Raw genomic sequence first — 23053 nt, 5'->3', positions numbered from 1 at the left:
ATATAAATTGTTCACTTTTATTTTAAGTTTGGAATGTTCTGTCCTTTAATTCGACTAGCAAGTTAATGTGTTGGACCTATCAAGTATTCACAGTGCTGTGTAATATCAGATAGTATGTTCAATATGCCGTTTCTCCATCACATCGTGAGTATGCAGGCCGGGCCTTATGCTAATATTCATTGAACTGTTGTTTGTGACCTAATTAAAGGGATATTAATCAGTATCAGAGATTAAATAGCTGTTTGTTAGTTCAATGTGTATTCTTTACACATTACATTAGATTATGCGATGTCTGTTGGATGCGGGAGCAAATTTGACGTGCAAAGACCACCAAGTAAAAAGCCCTCTACACATAGCTGCGTCGTAAGTACTACATCACAGTGGTAATCGCTTACCTGCCTTCACATTTATTGCACTATTTCATGCTGTGTTCACTATGTCTATATTTGTGAGTAGTGACATTGCACGGTTAATTGTATCCTACCAATGCTTCATCCATAGTAACATTTTCCTTGTTACTTTAAATATACGTCAAAGTGACTAATCAGGTCAATTGACAACCTCTCTGGATTGTTTGTTTCAGACATGGTAAATTGAAGTTCACAGCAGCAGCCCTCCACGAGCAGCCTGACACGATAAACGAATCTGATAGGAGAGGAATGACCCCCCTCCTGCTAGCTAGCAAACACGGCCATCATCACGTGGTACGCTATCTACTGAAGACGGGAGCAGACATATCCAGCAGGTAGAGACATCATGATGTAGAAACCTTAGTGATGATATATGTAAACTACAGTTACATAACCAGTATATATAGTACAGTTAACAACCAGCAGGTAGAGACATCACACTCATCTGATATGTCAAAGTTATTGATGATATATGTAAAATACAGTTACATAACTAGCATATATAGTACAGATGATAACCAGCTGGTAGAGATATCACACTCATCTGATATGTAAAAGTTATTGATGATATATGTAAAATACAGTTACATAACTAGTAATAGTACAGTTAAAACCCAGTAGGTAGAGATATCACACTCAGCTGATATATAGAAACCTTATTATTGATATATGTAAAATACAGTTAATAACCAGTATATAGAACAGTCAATAACCAGCTGGTAGAGTTGTCACACTCAGCTGATATGTAGAAACCTTCTTGATGATATATATAAACTACAGTTACATAACTAGCATATAGAACGTTAATAACCAGCAGATAGAGACATTACACTCAGCTGATATATAGAAACCTTATTGATGATATATGTAAAATACAGTTACATAACTAGCATATATAGTACAGATGATAACCAGCTTGTAGAGATATCACACTCAGCTGATATGTAAAAACCTTATTAGTAATATGTGTAAAATACAGTTACATAACCAGCATATAGAACAGTTAATAACCGACAGGTAGGGACATCACACTAAGCTGATATGTATAAACCTTATTGATGATATATCTAAGATACAGTTACATAACCAGGATATAGAACAGTTAATTTAATTACCAGCTGGTAGAGACATCACACTTAGCTGATATGTGGAAACCTTATTGATGATATATGTAAAATACAGTTACATAACTAGAACATAGCATAGTTAATAACCAGCAGGTTGAGACATCACTCTCAGCTGATATGTAGACACCTTATTGATGATATATGTAAACTACAGTTATATAACCAGTATATAGAACAGTTAATAACCAGCAGGCAGAGATATAACACTCAGTATCATCACCCGTATTAATAATATCTGTCAAATACAGTCAATAACCAGCTGGGAGAGGGTGTGGATTGCAAGGCATATGATTCAGTTGATGTAATGTTATTATAGCTCTGCTTAAATGACAGTCATTGCGGAGTAGTCATGTCAGGAACTTAGGAGTGGGGGAAGGGGGGGGGGTTAGGTGTCTCACATCATTCAGCTAATGTTCCTATATTCCGTAAAAGACGGATAAAATAATGGCATAAGTTGATAAGAAGACAAAACAAGAATCACCGATGGTGTTAAACTCATAGGTACAACAAAGTTTATTTGTACTGCTAGGATATCACGGTTGCGTAGAATACAAAGCAAGAAAACTAACTGTACACGACGCAAATATGCACTTATTTGATTTATCATTGTTGAGGATAAAGCAAGTCGAAGTAGTTGAAATTGAAAATTCCACGCAGTTAAATGAATATCGCTATGAATCGGAGTTATGCGTAAGCAAGTTGTTTGATGGCAGGTGTATAAAATGTACCTTCTTATACAGTGGCGATAACTTTAAAAAATTGATGCACATTTTTCTGGTTTCCTTTTAATTAATTCCAATCAAGAAATTCCCATGAAATGACAGCTCTGTCTCTGGCAGCTATGAAGGGTAACGTTCACGTGATCAGTGTACTCTTGCAGTTCCATTCGAATGTTAACGCACAAGATAAAGACTGGGTAAGTTTAAATATTTACAGCTCTTAAATGCCCTAAAATCCTCGTTACCACGGTGGAATTACGCGCTAAGGGGGTACCGATGTAACAGAAAAATTAAGACCCGTTGCTGATTTATTTTTACTAAGAAAGATCAGGATCTATGTTTAATGTACACGGCTACCTGGTGTGGGATTCAAGCTAATCATGACATTACTTCGTGAATCTAAGCTTAGTCACAAAACGAACAATGTGTACATCGCTGTTTAGTTATAATTTAACAGTGAAAAAACTTCCAGCCTCCACCGGGATTCGAACCCGGGCTTCCCGCTCTGTACGTGGACACCCTAACCACTAGGTTATGGACGCTGATTGTATGTCCAGAGGTTCGAAACCGGTAAGGAAGGTCGGAATTCCACTGTAGGCGTTTGTCACTTGTATCGAACAATACTAGTTCTGTTTTAGGTGACATATTTTGCCTTACTCTAGAGATCAAACATGATGCTAACTAACTCGAAATCATTTGTGATTCCTAAAGCCGGATATCGAAAGAGATACTTAGAAGAAGTTAGTACAGACTACATAGGTTTACGTATTACGAGTGTTTGGTATCCATTCAATAAACTGTTGGTATTACATTTTGAGGGCGGTATTAATAATTCAGCTGATAGAATCCTATCGTAATTATCCTCGTCAACTGCACCCCCCCCCCACCCACACCCATGGACAGTGATCCTGTTAAGCCTCTTTGTAGTAATTTCCTGAGCGTCCCATCTTAGTCTATGATGACGTGTTTTTCTCTTTAGAACACCCCGCTCCACATATGTTGTATTTACAACCAGGACGATGCGGCCCATCTCCTGCTACATGCTAATGCTAACTTCTGCATTCTGAACCGGAAGCGACATTCGGTGTTGGATTTAGCAGCCAATTACAAACGTGAGGCAATAGCAGCCGCCATTCTCAACAACAAAAAGTAAGTCACATTCGGCAGAACACATAGTCATCTTGACATGAGGAAGGGGTGAGAATCCTGTCTCCGACAAGAACATGGGTAATCGTAGGCGCAAGGCCCGGTGAGGGGGTGAAAAGGGGGTAAAATTAATAATAGTTAATGTAATTATATATAGTGTTGCATAAAATCACTTTGTATGGACTATTAGTAGTAAAGTATTAAGAAGTTAAAGTTTAAGATGCAGGTAATAAAAGGAATAATGAAGTCAAAGCAAAATCAGAAAATTAATCAATAAATCAATTTATCAATTACTGAAACTAATATAAACAAGTTTAAGATAAATAAACGCAAGATCAGTCATTAAAGTACATGATAAATAAATGAGTTTAGATTGGGTCTTAAAACAATCAAAAGTGTCGGCGCCAAGGCATTCCATATAGACGTAGTGCACAACTATGATACGCCTACCACCATAATTAAGGTTTACTGAATGTTTGGTGAAGGGGCTGTCAAGGGAAGATTACGCCCATTACAACGCCATCTCAACAGTTCACTCAAGTACGTCGGAGCCTCAATTGCTCTGTAGAATTATAAAAACAAATCATATTTTATATTTAATAACACCTCTCACCTCGTTTGTGTGGTGCGATGCCTCCTTACCGTTATCTTTGATCTTCTTATGACAAGCCCGAAGTGCAATAATTCGAAAAATTCAGTTTATCGTCGATAAATTCAGGTTTTCGTTCGAAAGACTTAGTTTATCAACTAATAAACTGTGTTTTTGTTTCGATTTTGTTGTTGTTGAAGTTTTCGAGTGGAAACACAGTTTTTCGCTCCTAACGTGAAATAATTCGTTAAACTCAGCTTTATCGAGCGAAAAACAAAATTTTTCGATAAAGAAGGTTGTACGATACACTCAATTTATCGAGCGAACAAAAAGATTTCGATAAATTCAGTTTGTCCTTCGACAAAATTAGTTTATCGACTGATCAACTGTTTGACCCTAAATAGATGTGCAATAATTCGATGAGCTCAGTTTATCGAGGGAAAAACAAAGTTTTTCAATTAACATCGTTTTTCAATACACTCAGTTTATCGACTTGGAAAACAACGTTTTGCAATCTGAAATACTAAGCTCTTGAAAACCTCTGTTTTTCACTCGGTAAAACGAATAAACTCTATAGGTTGGTCTTAACTTTAACTTCAGATATTCTCGATTTTCTTTCTTAGCTGGGAGAAGGCCATGAACCTAAGAGACAGTGAAGGAAACACGCCTATGAATATGTTAATAGAAAAATTACCTTCGTGTGCAGAGATTGTCTTCAACAAGTGTATGCGGTATTCGCATACGGACCAATCACATCCCGATTACTCGGTAAGACAATCACAATTAATCAATCAATCTGCTTACCGCCAGATTCGATTGTACCGTGGTTATCAATGGTTTTATCCATTGATAGGAAAGGCGTCAGGTTTGTCCCTCACAAATGTATAATATTTGTTTGATAATAACAACGCTGTCCGAATTGTTATGTAAGTGATGTAGTGTATCCTCCTTAAGAGTGTTGTTTCTTACTGACAAGATTCAAGCTTCCTTCCAAACATGCAGGCAAATGTGGTACAAGGAACAACCTTACTGAACAAATTATACCATTTTAGAATACTGACGTTATCTTTGTGAGGGATAATACAAATATAAGCATATTATTTCAATAGAAACGGAGTTCCTTGGGAAACTTTTTGTCAACGCTAGCTATACTAGAAATTATTACACAGTCTGAATTCTCAATCATATGTATCTATAGTAAGACGATATTGTTATTAATTCTAGATGTGTGCAAATTGACGTATCATTCGGTTAGTAGATGAGTTTGTTATTAATGCTAGATGTTTGCAAATTGATGTATTATTCAGTTAGTATATGAGTTTGTTATTAATGATAGATGTGTGCAAATTGACGTATCATTCGGTTAGTAGATGAGTTTGTTATTAATGATACATGTGTGCAAATTGATGTATTATTCGGTTAGTAGATGAGTTTGTTATTAATGATACATGTGTGCAAATTGACGTATTATTCGGTTAGTAGATGAGTTTGTTATTAATGATAGATGTGTGCAAATTGACGTATCATTCGGTTAGTAGATGAGTTTGTTATTAATGATAGATGTGTGCAAATTGACGTATCATTCGGTTAGTAGATGAGTTTGTTATTAATGATAGATGTGTGCAAATTGACGTATGATTCGGTTAGTAGATGAGTTTGTTATTAATGATAGATGTGTGCAAATTGACGTATCATTCGGTTAGTAGATGAGTTTGTTATTAATGATAGATGTGTGCAAATTGACGTATCATTCGGTCAGTAGATGAGTTTGTTATTAATGATAGATGTGTGCAAATTGACGTATCATTCGGTTAGTAGATGAGTTTGTTATTAATGATAGATGTGTGCAAATTGACGTATCATTCGGTCAGTAGATGAGTTTGTTATTAATGATAGATGTGTGCAAATTGACGTATGATTCGGTTAGTAGATGAGTTTGTTATTAATGATAGATGTGTGCAAATTGACGTATGATTCGGTTAGTAGATGAGTTTGTTATTAATGATAGGTGTGTGCAAATTGAAGTATGATTCGGTTAGTAGATGAGTTTGTTATTAATGATAGATGTGTGCAAATTGACGTATCATTCGGTTAGTAGATGAGTTTGTTATTAATGATAGATGTTTCCAATTGAAGTATGATTCGGTTAGTAGATGAGTTTGTTATTAATGATAGATGTGTGCAAATTGACGTATGATTCGGTTAGTAGATGAGTTTGTTATTAATGATAGATGTGTGCAAATTGACGTATGATTCGGTTAGTAGATGAGTTTGTTATTAATGATAGGTGTGTGCAAATTGAAGTATGATTCGGTTAGTAGATGAGTTTGTTATTAATGATAGATGTGTGCAAATTGACGTATCATTCGGTTAGTAGATGAGTTTGTTATTAATGATAGATGTTTCCAATTGAAGTATGATTCGGTTAGTAGATGAGTTTGTTATTAATGATAGATGTGTGCAAATTGATGTATTATTCGGTTAGTAGATGAGTTTGTTATTAATGATAGATGTGTGCAAATTGACGTATCATTCGGTTAGTAGATGAGTTTGTTATTAATGATACATGTGTGCAAATTGATGTATTATTCGGTTAGTAGATGAGTTTGTTATTAATGATAGATGTGTGCAAATTGACGTATGATTCGGTTAGTAGATGAGTTTGTTATTAATGATAAGTGTGCAAATCGACGCACCATTCGGTTAGTAGTTAATTCTATATGAAGCAGTTTTAATATCTTCTTTTATTCTATTTCTAAAATTTACTCAATCTGCCTCTGAGATTTCAAATACCACATGTCTGACACAGTCTTTGTTGACTGAAGATAACAATTGGGTTATCAATGACGAAAATTTCTGATGTCAAATTAACTCAGCAGGGAAAAGAGACGTCACTAACTGTAATGAGATACATAATGTACCCCCAGGATACATGTTTTATCCTCTCTAATATGAATATTAATTGTATTTTATCCTCTCTGATATCAATATTAATAGCATATTATCTTCTCTGATATCAATATTTAATTGTATTGTATCCTCTCTGATATCAATAATAATTGTATTTTATCCTCTCTGATATCAATATTAATTGTATTGTATCCTCTCTGATATCAATATTACTTGTATTTAATCCTCTCTGACATGAATATTAATTGTATTTTATCTTCTCTGATATCAATAATAATTGTATTTTATCCTCTCTGATATCAATATTAATTGTATGTAGTTATGTTCCCGTAGTATACTTTGTATGCAGTTCTGTTGTTACTTTCTTTGTTTCACCTCAGGTGACGTATGACTTCAAATACTTAGATCCTGGCCCCGATGACGTCAGCACCTTGAAACAAAAGAAACGATACTTCGCACTCAACGTAGGTAACATTGCTAGATGTGTGAACTGTTTAGATCACTTACAGAGATTTATAGAACACGACCAATGTGTAGATCACTATATATATTTATATATCTACTCTGAACTATCTGTATATCACTATATATATATATATATATATATATATATATATATATATATAGATAGATAGATAGATAGATAGATAGATAGATCCCTAAACTATCTCTATACCACTACATATCATGTAGATCCCTGAACTATATGTACATCACTACATATATGTATATATATATATATATATATATATATATATAAATCCTGAACTATATGTATCTCACTACCTAAATGTAGATAACTGACCAATATATACATCACTGACTTAAATCTAGGTCATCGACCTAAATTGTAAGTCTGTATGTGTAAACTATTCTACATAACGGATTATCATCATCTTGGTCAGTGGTCAGAATCATGTAAAATAAAATGAAGTTACAGCTCTGTCAAAATGAATGGAAATAGAAAAAGTAAGGACGTATGTTCTCTAGCAGTAATACTAGGAAGGAACAAAATAAACACTTGTCAAGTTCTTCGTGTTCCCACAGACGATCGTGGACCTCAAGAGGGAGAATCTGGCCAAACATGAGATGGTGCAAACAATTCTGAAGCTCAAATGGTTTGTTTGATTCATTTGTTCTTCACCCCAAGGAAGTCAATAAGTAAAGGTAGTCTCGCCTTATACGACAAACAGTTCTCTGAGCAGCAGTAACATATTCGTGTTTGAGAGGTTAACAAAGAGCAAGATTTATGATAATATATATATATTATCATATATATACATTCATATATATATTATCATATATATACATTCATATATATATATATATATATATATATATATATATATATATATATATAATATGGCTTCATGAATTATACAGCTCACAGCTGCTTTTAGCAGACTAAGCGTACTATGCAGCCTACATGTATTATAGAATATATTATAGAATTTGAAATATGCGGGCTATAAACATTTACAAGCAAAAATCTGCTGTACAACAACGGTGATTCCATGCATGACCCATTGCAAGGAATACAGGTATTTAATTACCAGCAGAATGAAACAATATGCAAGTTATTATTACGAGATATAATGCCATTGTGGAATAGCGATTGAATCGCTATAATTCGGCTGCACTATAGGGTGAGCACGACAATGTACAAATATATAATATATCAGTATCCCGTTTATGAGTAATGTTTCTACGTAAAGAGTTAGTTAAGTCACCCAAGATTGAACCTGGCAACAACTTTGATCCACTCGCAATCCAATTTTTATAAAATCGTATATATGTAACCATATAATCATGACAATATTACGGAGGAACTGTTGCTAAATTGATAATTAAGTAGCAATCACCGTCACAAATATATTTACATATATAACTTTCCTTTTAAATTTTGTTTTGTCTTATATCATAGGGAGAAGTTGGGCCAAACAAGTACTGGTGTTGCACACACTTTGTATCTGGTCTTCGTTCTAGTTTACGCTTTCTTCATTCAGCAAATAATAGACAACGAACTCCCGTCAGCTTCTTGGGATCAAGGTGGTTGCCCAGTATTTAATGAGTCTGATCCGATGATAGGTCCTCATATTAACCGGTTGGAGGTATAACTACTGCATATTCATTATTTATTGAATGGGCCTGATCCAATGCTATAGGTCCCCATATCAACCGATTAGTGGTATGCCTTAATACTGCATATTCATTATTTATTTAATGAGTCTGATCCAATGCTAGGTCCTAATATCAACCGGTTGGAGGTATAGCTACTGCTTATTCATTATTTATTTAAAGAGTCTGATCCAATGCTATAGGCCTTCATATCAACCGATTGGTGGTATGTAATACTGCATATTCATTCTTTATTTAATGAGTCTGCTCCAATGCTAGGTCCTAATATCAACCGGTTGGAGGTATAACTACTGCATATTCATTATTCGTTAATGAGTCTGATCCAATGCTATAGGTCTTCATATCAACCAATTGGTGGTATGTATTAATACTGCATATTCATTATTTATTTAATGAGTCTGATCCAATGCTAGGTCCTAATATCAACCGGTTGGAGGTATAACTACTGCATATTCATTATTTACTTAATGAGTCTGATCCAATGCTATAGGTCCCCATATCAACCGATTGGTGGTATATATTAATACTGCATATTCAATTTTTTTAGTGAGTGTGATCCAAATGCTAGGTCTTCATATCAACCGGTTGAAGGTATGTATTTATACTGCATAATGATATTTTATTTAATCAATCATGCCAAATATCCACACATCTTTGCTCCCACATATTTATAGTAAATGTTCTCGTTTGTGAAGAACACATGCGTATGAAGTGTGTTCGTTGTTTATGGGGACACACTTTCTATACGACATTTATGTGACACTGCGATAATAAGGTGAATGTAACTGGTCATTTGTCAGCCCTCGGGTGGGCAAGTAAGTATTACCGTACTGCTGCATATTCATGTTTCTTCCTGAACTGTGTATGTACTTGTTCACGATGGCTAATTATAGGTAATGATGTACTGTTTATTAATTTGGTAAAAAGGTTAACAGTCATGGATCAGTTCATCAACCGTGATCCACAATATTCCACAACAGCAGATAACTTTAGCCTGGCGTTAACAACTCACCTCCGGGAAAGCGGGGGGTCGAATACATAAGAAGTCATTAACATTTATGCATATTTGTTATGTGGAGCGTTAGACTGACTTGTATCGGAGTGTAACCTGTAGAAGTAAGTATACGCCCTTGAGGGGAGCTGGGGATTATACCGTTTCATAAGTTAAGACAAACCGTTTGTCGTATAATGATATAATGGTTATTGACAAAACCGATGAGTAACACCTATAAATAGCTCAACACCCAATAACGCCACAGGAAAAATCATTGACGACAATTCATTGTATGTTCATTGAATATCTAAATGTTAAATAATGTATGTATATGTTTCTCCTCATACAGAATGGACGATATGTTTACAGCTCGATGGGTGTATGGGTCCTTGAAAGCTACCTAATCTTGTACATTGTTTTGGAAGGTATCCATAAATGTTATGAAATTTACATAAAGGTACGTATCAATCATGCTAACACATCAAATGTGTCAAATACAGTTAATGAAACTATACTGAAACGAATATTGTCACTATGATTTACCTCACACAGAGCATCAGAGGTGTACATACATTGTAGTCAAAGTGTGTATCATTCCTCGTGTCAGAAACCACTGTATTAACGTGGTCTTGCATTGATTCATATGTTCAGTGTTAATTTCAAGAAGTTTACTTCTTTCCTTTCTCCACAAAATGGGTGTCTTCATAGAATGGAAAACATTACACTCCAACCATGATCATATCATAGAAAATACCAAGCATCATATCCCTTTTCATCAAAATACGTTTTAATAATTAAAAAAGAAAAGAAAAGGCTGAAATTCTTGGTTCAATCCCACAGTAATGAATGAACAGTCAAAACTTAATGGCAGACTGATATTTCTGAAGCGCTGTTTAACGATACCATTTCATCTTTTCCCAACACAGAGATTAGACTTTTGTATGGATTTATCCAACTGGAATGACTTAATAGCTTTTACCGCGACCCTCATCTTTATTCTCCCACCGGGCCGCGTTCCATGCGCATTCCAGTGGAACTGCGGCGTGCTTGGCATCTTGTTGTCATACTTACGATTCATAACGTTACTTCAGAGGTGAGTGAATGTCGCAATATATGACAGGCAATGAAGAAGAAATGTCATGGGGTGGAATGGAAATGAATGGGAAGGGATAGGAAGGGAAGGGGTGGGATGAAACAGGCAGGAATGTTAAGCGGTGGGGTGGGCTAGAATGGGATGGGTTGGGATTAAAAGGGATGGCAAAGCATAGCCCCAGATGGGATCGGCAGGGTATGGTATGGAATCGGGTGGGGTGGTTTGGAATGGCATTGGATGGGAAGGGATGTGATGGGATGGAATGGGATTGGAAGGATGGGATGAGATGTGAGTTTTTTGATGGGATTTGATGCTTTGGGGTGAGACTCTCTAAAATTCATAAAATGGATAATAATTACACAAATAAACAGTAGGGTCTTAAGTAAAGTTGTTACAACAGTGTATGATTGCTCCCCGTTTGCGTTATCATCTCCACAGACTAGACTATGTAGGGATCTACGTCACAATGTTCTGGACAACTGTGAAATCTTTATTAAAGGTATGCTAGAGAATATTTCTCCTCTCTTCTACTATTTTTTTTTAAAGAAGTATGTTTTCTTCATCTACTTATTAGCTTCTTAATGTCCTACTTTGCTCCAACATTTTTCTCTTTGATATATTTTTTGTTGCTATTTTGGTGCAACAAGTACTGAGGAATTAATATAAACATCGCAGCCAGGCTCTCTCACAAGGTTATGAAAACAATTCTAAATGTATCCTTGCCATGCACTAGATGGTATATGTACAGTATATAAGCTACTATGACAAGTATATCTTGATTCAGCATATTAAAACCTTACCGCGGTATTTGACTGATTTCTTGCAAAGCCGATAACGTGAAGCACATGTATTCGGTAGCCGTTATGCAATTGCTAAGATTAAGTCAGACAATAAACATGTCCATTAAATTGAAATTTATCGGGTAACTCTACTCTAGGGAGGAAAGCCCCTTTCGAAACGCTAAATCTTCATTAATTATCGATTGTTTCCATATTTGATTTTCTCCTGCAGGCTATGGCTGTGTATGTTCTCTTCATGATTGCATTTGCTTTCACATTCCGAATAACATTTGGTAAACAAGTAAGTGAAATTATCATTCGTAAAAGGTATTTGCAATTTGTATTTAAGATTTGCGTTGTCATATTTTCCAAAAACCATGTGTTTGTCTTTAAAATATGCGCAATAAAATCTACAACATGTTTTTACGTCATTCTGGATTGAATAGGAACTTTTCCGGAACCAGCTTGATTTTGGCGGATGATCATTCATTTTATCGCGTTTCGAAACTAAATCGATACGATTAGCAATTACCTGCAAAAAATACTGTACTACTCACTAGTCCATATTTTATTGGTGATATCGCTACTGCATGGTCTAATATTTATTATTTAGTAAAAACAAAATGAATTTTCGTCTTTGTTTCGAGGTGTAAAATATCTATATTTTTCTATCTCCCTCCGTCCAGTTCTCTTACAGTACAGAACTGCGTAGCTTTTTGACAACATTCGCTATGACGATGGGGGAATTCGGAAGGGAGAACATATTTTCTTCGGAATTATCAATATTCGAAGCTAGCTCTTATATCCTATTTCTTCTGTTTTTGTTTACCATGCCGCTAGTCCTCGTCAATCTAATGGTAAGATGTATGGATGTTTAATTGCAATATTCTTATTATTACAATGAAAGTACGGAATAATATAGAACTATTTCTATGTCTTTGAGGAAAATTTTGCTTTAAAATAAAACAAACCGAATAATAGTTAAGAAAAGAACCCCAATTCGAAAATTATTTAATAAAATTGCACATGCGCAATTCTATGTCCCCTGGTTGAATAGGGTATCCATTTTATACGTCGGTTCCCTGATATATGGAATTGCTTACGTGTTGAAAATTGTGAAGATGAACTTTTCAAATTTAGGGACTCTTGTGAGCCTCCCCGGTTGTAGGTAACAACCGTTGGTGGAGGAGAGATAAGACATAAAGACTTAATCCAAATGAACCATATAAACCAGCGAAACAACCTCCAGAGGCCGGTATTTGATATTATACTAACAACTTTGTCAATAGACTGAATCTGAAACCTGGTACTAGCAAACTGGAATCGACGATTCGATCATTATGCCGGAACCCTTCCCCAGTGCCCTAAAAGCATAGTAGCTTCTGTTATATCTCTATTGATCTCTCATTGTAGCTTCGGTTATATCTCTATTGAACTCTCATTGTAGCTTCGGTTATATCTCTATTGAACTCTCATTGTAGCTTCGGTTATATCTGTATTGAACTCTCATTGTAGCTTCGGTTATATCTCTATTGAACTCTCATTGTAGCTTTGGTTATATCTCTATTGAACTATCATTGTGGCTTCGGTTATATCTCTATTGAACTCTCATTGTAGCTTCGGTTATATCTGTATTGAACTATCATTGTGGCTTCGGTTATATCTGTATTGAACTCTCATTGTAGCTTTGGTTATATCTGTATTGAACTCTCATTGTAGCTTCGGTTATATCTCTATTGAAATCTCATTGTAGCTTCGGTTATATCTCTATTGCACTCTCATTTTAGCTTTGGTTATATCTCTATTGAACTCTCATTGTGGCTTCGGTTATATCTCTATTGAACTCTCATTGTAGCTTCGGTTATATCTGTATTGAACTCTCATTGTAGCTTCGGTTATATCTCTATTGAACTCTCATGTAGCTTTGGTTATATCTCTATTGAACTCTCGTTGTAACTCTGATGATATCTCTATTGTTCTTCAATTGTAGCTTTGATGACATCATAACGGCACCTTCATCTTTCTTTCTCAGATCGGTATCTCCATTGGTGACATTGAAGCCATTCGGGCCTCCTCCGACATCAAGAGGATGTCGCTGCAGGTTTGTTTACCAAACTTGTTATCGAGTAATTAAACTTGCAAGAAACGTCACCCGAAATGAAAACCCGATTATCCACCAATTGATATCTATAAAAAGTTTTTTCATGCTTTTGTCTTTATTGATGACTAAGCAAGACTTCACTGATGGCATGTCATTACGTACCGTATCGTGGTAGCAGCTTCGAAAGCTTTTTATGTGTAGCAATGTGTTTGGTATAATATGGCATATTGGTAAGAAACCATTATAAGAGTGATGGACTCTTGTGTATCGATAATAAGAGTTGTTGTTCATTTCAATAGCTAACGATAACCCATTTGACATTGGTCTTTGACTGTCTATGCGTATATGATAGTAAGATCTATTACTGCGATAAGTGGTTTTAGTTCTTGATACCTCCAAACATTGTGGCCACCATACCTCCATATAGCTGTAGTTCTATATGCACAAGCTTTAATGTTATAGGTGGATGTCTACAGGGTAAATCATTATTGTGGTTTTCAATCAACTCATCGCATTTCGTTGACGGATATAGTTATCAAGGGGAATACATCGTATGTAAGATAGTAATCATAGGTTTCATACACCGAGATTCAACCAGCATTAATTCACAACGTCGGCAGAGCAGTCCTGTCCATCGATTATAGTATATTACTGGTACCATATTTCAGTACCTGGTGGAAGAAAAAAAGCAGTGCAGAAAATCAGTTGCACGTCGATTAACACACAATATTCAGCATAGTGCAACAAGCTTCCTAAAAAACAATGTCTAATTTAGCTATATACTAGTATGGTGGTTTGGAATCATGCTCAATTTTCATCTTATTTTCCCTAATGAAATTTTCGAAAAAGTTGCCTTAATCCCAAACGTGTCTGAAAGAGTTTGAAAGTGAACAGCACATATTCATACAATTTATCTTGTCTCTCTTTTGTCAGGTTGACGTTACATATTCCTTGGAGAGCAAGCTGCCTGTTTTTCTTCAAAGGAAGGTATACAGCGCTATGTACGTCGACTATCCGAATAAACCACGGTTGGGATTGCTCACTAAGGTATTGCAAACATTGACAATCAATTATTTCAAAATACCTCTTTTTATTTAGGACACAGTTCACATTGGCAGATTGGATTCTTTAACTTAGAATATGTCATAGAGAGAACACAAATTGTAGCAGATTTAACTTCACATGTTTAAGATGATTTACACCTTGTCAGTAAGTACACGGATATTTTAGTATCAAAGGAACCTAAAGGCATCCATGGTTGTATTACAAACACCTTAGCATTAACATAAACTACATGAAATCCAAAGTCTTTTATTTTATCTATGTATATAAAAGGGTTATAGTATTACTATTTGTATATAATATTTGTATATAAAAGGGTTATAGTATTACTGGGAACTATGAGAAAACCAACGTTCGCTCAATCCTAACGATGATTGCGATATCATGTAAGCATCCAATTTTGTTAAGTTACAAAGGAAAGGGTATAAAGTGTCCTCTAGCCTTTCATGAATGTGTGTGTTATTATTCCTTCTTTCTCCTGTTTTCCATATGTTATAAGTCTATTGAATATTAATACAGTTACCTAATAAGATTCATATACCCGTTTGGATCCGACCGCAGCTGAACACCAAAGCAGCGGCGTCACGATTTTTGAAGTAAAATGGTATATTTTTCTTTTACTTTAATCAGGTCCGTCACTTCCTTATCGGTGAACCATCCTCTGGGTTTTTAAGCGATGAAGTAACTGATGATAACAGCCTAAATGAATCGATTGGAGATATTAAAAACTGTGTCGACACCCAGAAAGACTTGTAAGAAATAAATAAACTTATGTTTGTAGTTTTAGAAATGAATGAAATAGTCCAGCTGGAGTTGACATGGGTCATATCAGACCTAACTACACGCAACACATATAGCATGCAATGACATGGGTCATTGGCAGTAATAAACTTAACTACGCGCAACACATATAGCATGCAATGACATGAGACACTAGCACTAATAAACTTTACTACGTGCAACGTATATAGTATGCAATGACATTGGTACATTAACAATAACAGATCTTAACACCTTAAGACATACCGTACAGGATGCAATGACATAGGATATTAGCAACTAAAAGACCTTATAAGTATATATAAAGTAAAACACATGATTATAATAGGCAGATCAGTAATTCATGCGTATTCATTCATTATGATCTTAATTTACATATTTTTCATTGTAATCCGCAGCCAATCAGTCGTGCTAATAGTCTTACAGCAACATGGCGACCTCCTGAGGGAATTGGCGAGGAAAAACGATATATATACTGAGAATTTGGATAACGTTAGTTTCTTGGTGAAAGGTCACACGGATATGGTAACCGACAGAACAGCCACTCCATGTTAACTGACCAACACTTTGTATTGTAACGTGACCGTGGTCTACTTCGGTTGTCCACTACTGTTAACTGAACATCACGTTGTATTGTAACCCGGCCGTGGTCTGCCTGGGTTGTCCACTACTGTTAACTGACCAACACGTTATATTGTAACCTAACCGTGGTCTTCTTCGGTTGTCCACTCCTGTTAACTAACCAACACGTCGTGTTGTAATAAGACCGTGGTCTACTTCGATTGTCCACTCCTGTTAACTGACCAACACGTCGTGTTGTAATAAGACCGTGGTCTACTTTGGTTGTCCACTCCTGTTAACTGACCAACACGTTGTATTGTAACGTGACCGTGGTCTACTTCGGTTGTCCACTCCATGTTAACTGACCAACACGTTGTATTGTAACGTGACCGTGGTCTACTTCGGTTGTCCACTCCTGTTAACTGACCAACACGTCGTATTGTAACCTGACCGTGGTCTACTTCGATTGTCCATTCCTGTTAACTGACCAACACGTCGTATTGTAATAAGACCGTGGTCTACTTCGATTGTCTTCAGGACTTCGGAAAAGAGTTGTTAATACAACGATATGTATAACACGCAGTCTAAGCGTTAAGAAGAGTTTGCGCCATGCTAACAATTAATATTATGTAATGTTAACCAGACAGGTCAGATGGTAACAGTTACTTAAATGTAATGCTAACAATCTTGGCAACCTGTCTCAGCACACGAAGCCTATCCTGCTTAATGGTCAAGTAGCTTCAGGCAACTATATAGGCCTACACTTGTTGCATGTCATCTAATTTAAAGTGACACCCTAAAGTGGTTGTTTACACATCTTACTACTGTTTATATATAATAGAAGGCACCTGGTAGATTTCTAACAGTATAACGTTCCTTTACATGATATCATTTATTATATTATAAGATCACACCAGTCTTTAAGTTTGTTGAAGGAGTGAGCTGAGTTTTGGCGCGGGGTAGTGAAGAGGAAGTGGTCCGGCGTCAGGAAGTTTTTAAATTTCCATCTTATGTTTGAAGAATGTTCGGTCTTTCTATAGTTCACACTTATTCCAATCCCTCCGCAACTGGTAACATGCGCCACCTACTTGCTTCCATCATCACCCTCCTGACATTTAGCAGGTAGCATTAATAGTACTGTGTGAGATACGTCATCCAATATTGAGAATGGACACGTAAACCAAATAACGGATCTACTCTCAGCCCCACACATTAAAGGCAGTGAAGACTCTCCCCAAAACCGCGTGCCGCGCTCTGAAAAAGTTAACTTACCGTTGCTTGCAAATGAAGTTTTCTTCTTGTCGCTACAAAATGCAGAAAGTAATGAAACGTGATACCTTGTTATCTTTTATCTAGACCTGAGATGTCCACGCTGCTATGTACACTGTGTTGTGGGTATTGACCGTAGCTGTATGTATTGACTGTACACTAGTGTCTAATTACCGACAGTAGCAAGCTGTGTGCGTATTTTCTGGGATCGATGGTGGTGTCTAACACTTCTGTTACACCTCGTTTGAAGCAAGGTCAGATTACCGGCAATAGACGTTTCTTTTTGCGGGAGTCTTCACACCCTTAATAGTGTAAACCTAAAGACGTATAAGAAATATTTGATGGGGATTTGAAGTCTCACTCGATGCATGTTATGCGGCCATGTTTCGCTCAGTTAGTTAATCCTTAACAACTAAAGGAACATTGCCGACAGTAGACCACTAAGTGGACAGTGTTAAAGTACACAATTTCTACCAATAATGGAATCAGTTTCCTTTAACTTGCACACGTGAGAGGATCATGCACTATATGGACTTCCGTACTATAGTTGCTGGCGTTTGTAAGAAAGCAAACTATTCAACAGGTGTAGTACCCTAACTGACCAGAAGGAGATCAAACGATTTACAGGAATGTTGAGAGATTTGTTGAAGCGAGTGTTGGTAGTTATATAAGGGGTATCGATTGAGGAAAAACAAAGAGTTTGAAACAGAGAGAAGAGAGAACGATGTTTGTTATGTAACGCACTGCCTTTTCTTGAAGAACATGAAGTTTCGCAGTGCAGTCGCGAAGGGTAGTTGTTGCCCAGGCAGAGCTCCAGCAAGATAAGTTAGGTAATATAATGATATTCTATATATGGAGAATTACTTTTTGCAGGTGAAATCACAGACGGTTGAGAATACCGAATCCTCTAGAAACTTTGCTGCACATATTAATCAATGTGGTGTTGCCAAGTTAAACTATTGAAGATGTAACCACGTAAGAATGTAGCAACATAGCAGGCATTTTATGGTTATAGATATATAAAGTCTCTTAGCTTAAATGGATGTACTGACTACGAGTATAGAGAACATCGCAGAACAGGTCTTTTTGACATTGAGTGCATGTATGTTAGCCTTAAACCTATATCAATACATTATGCAGCTCTTCTTCAACAGTCGCCGGTCGGTATCGGTTATTGATGTTAGGTCAGGCCCGGAAGCGTAATTTTTTTTCCTAGGAGGGTTAGGGGCAATTATCATATATAGGCGTATCCAGACCCTCGCGCATGCGTGTTACTCGTGGCTAGTATTAGTACATACAGTGTGTGCGACGAGATTCAAGTTTTGCATATGCGTTCATGCAGCGATGGAGACCTGTTCGACTGACACCAAGATTTTAGACACAATGTACGGATTTCATATGTTGTCATCAATGTGCGCGACGGACATTAATTTAATGGTTTGGTTAATGTTAATCTGCTAGCCTACATTACATGCATTTCTAGCTTCACGGTAAACTTTAAGGCTACGGTAAACTTTAAAATTCTATACATGATACTAATATAGTAGGCCTACATACAAAATTAAGCCTGCTTTTATGAACTATCAGTTCTATCAGATATTACTATCAGATATTAAATCACCAGCCAATACGCAGACTATTAGACACCTACATTAGCCACAACACTGACCTCCAGAAAATTAGTAATTGAAGTGACGATTTGATCGCGCTTTAATTTGTATTTCTTTAGCCTGCGTCCCATCACTTATATTATTCAATTCTCACTTGGTAATCCTTGGCCAAAAAGCAAACTGCATTACGTGTAAAACTGTACAGCGGAGATCTACTGCTTTGTACAGCGTACATAGTGCCCACACGTGTATTACAGCGATCAATGAGTAACGCGTGTGTATGAGTAACACGCATGCGCGAGGGTTTGGATACGCCTATATATGATAATTGCCCCTAACCCTCCTAGGAAAAAAAATTACGCGGCCCGGAACAGAAAGGGTTGATGTCGTCACCATAACGAATCATGGAAATGCTATCAGTTGAACGATTGAGGTCGTTCACATAAAATAACAAATATAATATGACAAAAAATTGACCCATGTTACATATTTAATGTACCTATATATGATTACGATTATATATTTTGATCAGATTCTATATGCTCGAATATCGCTCTTTTCTTTGAGACTTACAACACAACTCACATAGTTATTTATATTTATTATTTTAAACATATGTCAATGCCGTGATGGATTGTACTCATTCACATACATCCCATTGAACATATCGATAACGTTTAGTACTTCTGTTGCAGTAGTCAGAAATTCATAGTTGCCACGTGTTGTTACCTAGATTCAATTAGCATATTAACAAGTGCATACTTCGAACATTTTTGTATGTTATTATCCCATATCGATATGTAGATTTACTGATTTTAGAAAAGTCGTCCAGATTAATACCGGGAGCAAGCAAAGCAATATTATGACAGTAAATTCCCTGTCTGAGCGAGGTAGCCAAACTTGAAGAAATCATGATCACAATTCACGCAGATTAATTATCATGCAAAATTAACGTAGCTTGAATTACACAAAACCAGCACGTGACCCACTACAGAGTTGTTTTTAAAAATAATGCTATCGTTGATCCTATTACAAGAGTGGCCCCAACAAGTGTTGGCCAATCAACTAACTGGTTGATTATGACGTCATGCAAACATGTTAACGGTATACCGACTGTGAATAACACCGCTACAATCATCACAGACTCAGTTTCTAGTGCATGGATGAATGGAATGACCGCAAATAGTGTTGATAAACCTACACCAATGCACATGGTCCATTCCAACAGAGAATCTGGCGATTTCCATGATGAGGTCAAGGTAGCAATTATCGTCGAAATAAATATTCCCCACATACCGCTAAGAGCAGATATTAAGTATGCGATGTTTGCATTCTTTGGGACTAAATAACGGGATAATACACTCACGGAAGCAGCACACAACAAACTCAACACTGACATACTTACACCTAAGAAATCCGAAGAAACACTGGCTTCTGCGATATAATCTAAAGGTTCAGAAGGAAACAGGAAAGATGGCTTTGAGACTACAATTAATCCAATTCCGTTAATGATGATAATTAAAATATCCATCTTATCTAGAACCTCACCGAGAAATAAGCAAGCAGCAATTGTTGAGGTAACTGGTAAATTTTGAGTTATGACGGACGCATCTCCCGATGAAATGTGTGCAATCGATAAACTAAGAAAGACATTACCAAGGACTTCAAGAAGACCTATAGCAATTGAAATTGTTAAAGTTAACAAGTCTTGTGTTTCCTTTGGTTCCCATCTCACAAATAAAAGTGGCACAAATGTTATACTGACACTGCGTGTAAAAACAGATTGCCAAGGACTCGATTTCGCGGAATACATTCCAACCATAATGATTTGTGCAGCAGCAGCACAGCCCGCTAGTAGTGCTAATGGTAATCCTTTTCGTCTTGATATAACTGAAGCTAATTGCGTTTTGCATCTATAGGCCCATGACCACCATCTCTCTTCGAGTTCTTCTTCTACAGCTGCATCTCCCTCTTTGCCGTCAACTAAGAGGATGGATCGAGAAGACCGCTCTTCAGAATTATTTGCCTCCATTCCAAATATGTGCTTCTTCTGTGAAACTAGAAGAAATATGTATCACATAAAATCCTTCAAAATCGCGTTCGTAACAGTTATAATACCTTTGCCGCGGTGTTGCTATGGCAAAGGTCTGTAATCGTACAGTTTTATAGCAATATCTCTGACAGTATTAGTTTGATTCAGAGCTTTATTCGCACAACTTAAAGCAAACCACTCTTAGATCATATTGATTTAACAAGAATTTCTGACCGGATAGCGTATAGTTAAAGTACATGGAGGCTCTCCTGTATTGATCTGAACTGAACACATGGCAGAGGATATTGCTTGGACTCTAGAGCCCTGCAGGCTAAAGCCGAAAACCGATTCCGTTGCAGTGCATCACCCGACAAGTATACAATAATGTGCCCCTCACTGTTAGATGTTGTCAGCCTATTTTCATGCTGTACGCGCCTACAATCTTTGCAAAGCTAGATCAAACGTCGGAAACTTTACAAAACGCCATAGCACTTTATTGAACTAAAATCGGTCAGTTGAAGGCTTTGTTCCAATGAATAGTTAATATAATAGTATATAATAGTAAAGATAATTTTATTTGGATAAAATTACTTGCATTTTCATAAGGCGGACACCAAATCAAAGTTTAATTTCTCACTTGCTATGCAAAGGCTCGAAATATATATTTGATTCACTGTGTTTCTTATCTACGGAAGCATAGAAGTAACTATACTCATTCAAGACTCACACATCATAAAACGGTTACATGAATCCTGAAAATTTCACATTTACTTTCCATCTTGAAAAAGCTCCAACAGCGTGTATTTTACGATTAAAAGGAACTTAAAACGGTAAATATCTGAAAATGACCATTTTATATAGATTTAAGCGTCTTATAAATGACATATTTTCGAACAAAGTGGAATGCGCTCTAAACTTTCAAAAACCGTATAACTTCAGTCATGGCTTCAGTTGAGTTATCATCAGCAAACACGTATTGAGACTTTTAGTTATCTTATCCTATATAGCTTCAATCGTATAGTAGCTTTTATGGCGTAGTCCTTCCAACCTTCCAGCTATCACATAACCTATTTTAAGACCAGCCTCACCTCTAAGATATTTCCACAAATTATATTCAGAGGGAAGTACCTGCATATTTACGCATTTTATATGTCCACTGGTCTTGCCGGACATCCATGACAACGTTATGATAGCGACCTTCACTAAAAGGCATTACTTTTTACTATTTTCTTTTTAAAATCATACACTCAAGAAGTTTTAGTCATAATTTTTCGATTCAGCTTGAACAATCGCTCTTTAAATCGCTAATATAATGTAACCTTTGAAGACTAACTATTAGTTTATAACGCTTACCTTGTACAGATCCCAACTCATTGGTGAACATATAAACAGACAAGTGTGCCTACACTACGATGCATGTTCATTTAGGGGTACAGATTTATGAGAGACATTCCTGCAGAGATGATTATTGTAGCGGCGCTGGGACGTCTGGTTAGGTCTATGTGATGTATTGCGATCCATCTACAATGTATATTATGCATACCTGTTCAATTAGAGGAAGCCATACACGCATGATTGCATTTTCGTTGTGAATAAAAAGACGGTTTGTATTGTTTTGCAAACTCAATTATGTAACTATAGGAGCAAGCTACCAATGACGATAAGATTATCTAGGCACTGTCTCCTGATAGCATAAACACCAACCTCAACTTATATTTTCTGCAAAACACTT

The 23053-nt window shown here is 36.3% G+C and overlaps 2 protein-coding genes across 4 annotated transcripts in view; one reads left to right on the top strand and one right to left on the bottom strand.

Annotated features, from left to right (window-relative positions):
- LOC139960281 (transient receptor potential cation channel subfamily A member 1-like) overlaps window positions 1-15825 on the top strand; it is a 27787-nt gene extending 11962 nt beyond the window's left edge. Inside the window, exons 11-26 of the mRNA XM_071958536.1 lie at window positions 281-363; window positions 584-745; window positions 2342-2453; window positions 3236-3405; window positions 4615-4759; window positions 7282-7365; window positions 7949-8019; window positions 8826-9012; window positions 10384-10491; window positions 10961-11127; window positions 11566-11626; window positions 12139-12207; window positions 12593-12763; window positions 13939-14007; window positions 14941-15054; window positions 15700-15825. Of these exons, the coding sequence (XP_071814637.1) occupies window positions 281-363; window positions 584-745; window positions 2342-2453; window positions 3236-3405; window positions 4615-4759; window positions 7282-7365; window positions 7949-8019; window positions 8826-9012; window positions 10384-10491; window positions 10961-11127; window positions 11566-11626; window positions 12139-12207; window positions 12593-12763; window positions 13939-14007; window positions 14941-15054; window positions 15700-15825 (1899 nt within the window). The remainder of the gene's footprint in view (window positions 1-280; window positions 364-583; window positions 746-2341; window positions 2454-3235; window positions 3406-4614; window positions 4760-7281; window positions 7366-7948; window positions 8020-8825; window positions 9013-10383; window positions 10492-10960; window positions 11128-11565; window positions 11627-12138; window positions 12208-12592; window positions 12764-13938; window positions 14008-14940; window positions 15055-15699) is intronic.
- Window positions 14053-23053, bottom strand: LOC139960282 (pseudopaline exporter CntI-like). 3 transcript variants are annotated; one of them, XM_071958539.1, is made up of 4 exons: window positions 22675-23053; window positions 20838-21347; window positions 20695-20735; window positions 14053-14678 (listed from the first exon to the last, which is right to left on the bottom strand). In XM_071958539.1, the coding sequence occupies exons 1-4, from the start codon at window positions 22703-22705 to the stop codon at window positions 14646-14648; spliced, it is 615 nt and encodes a 204-aa protein (XP_071814640.1). In that variant the 5' UTR covers window positions 22706-23053; the 3' UTR covers window positions 14053-14645. The 3 variants fall into 3 exon arrangements, with proteins under 3 accessions (XP_071814640.1, XP_071814639.1, XP_071814638.1); XM_071958538.1 differs by lacking the exon at window positions 14053-14678 and having other exon boundaries at window positions 19658-20735; window positions 22675-23052; XM_071958537.1 differs by lacking the exon at window positions 14053-14678 and having other exon boundaries at window positions 19658-21347; window positions 22675-23051.

The sequence above is a fragment of the Apostichopus japonicus genome, chromosome 19, assembly GCF_037975245.1.
Source record: "Apostichopus japonicus isolate 1M-3 chromosome 19, ASM3797524v1, whole genome shotgun sequence".
In the NCBI taxonomy this organism is placed as follows: Eukaryota; Metazoa; Echinodermata; class Holothuroidea; order Aspidochirotida; family Stichopodidae; genus Apostichopus; species Apostichopus japonicus.
The sequence above is the reverse complement of the archived record's forward strand: the minus strand, read 5'-3'. Positions and strand labels throughout refer to the sequence as shown.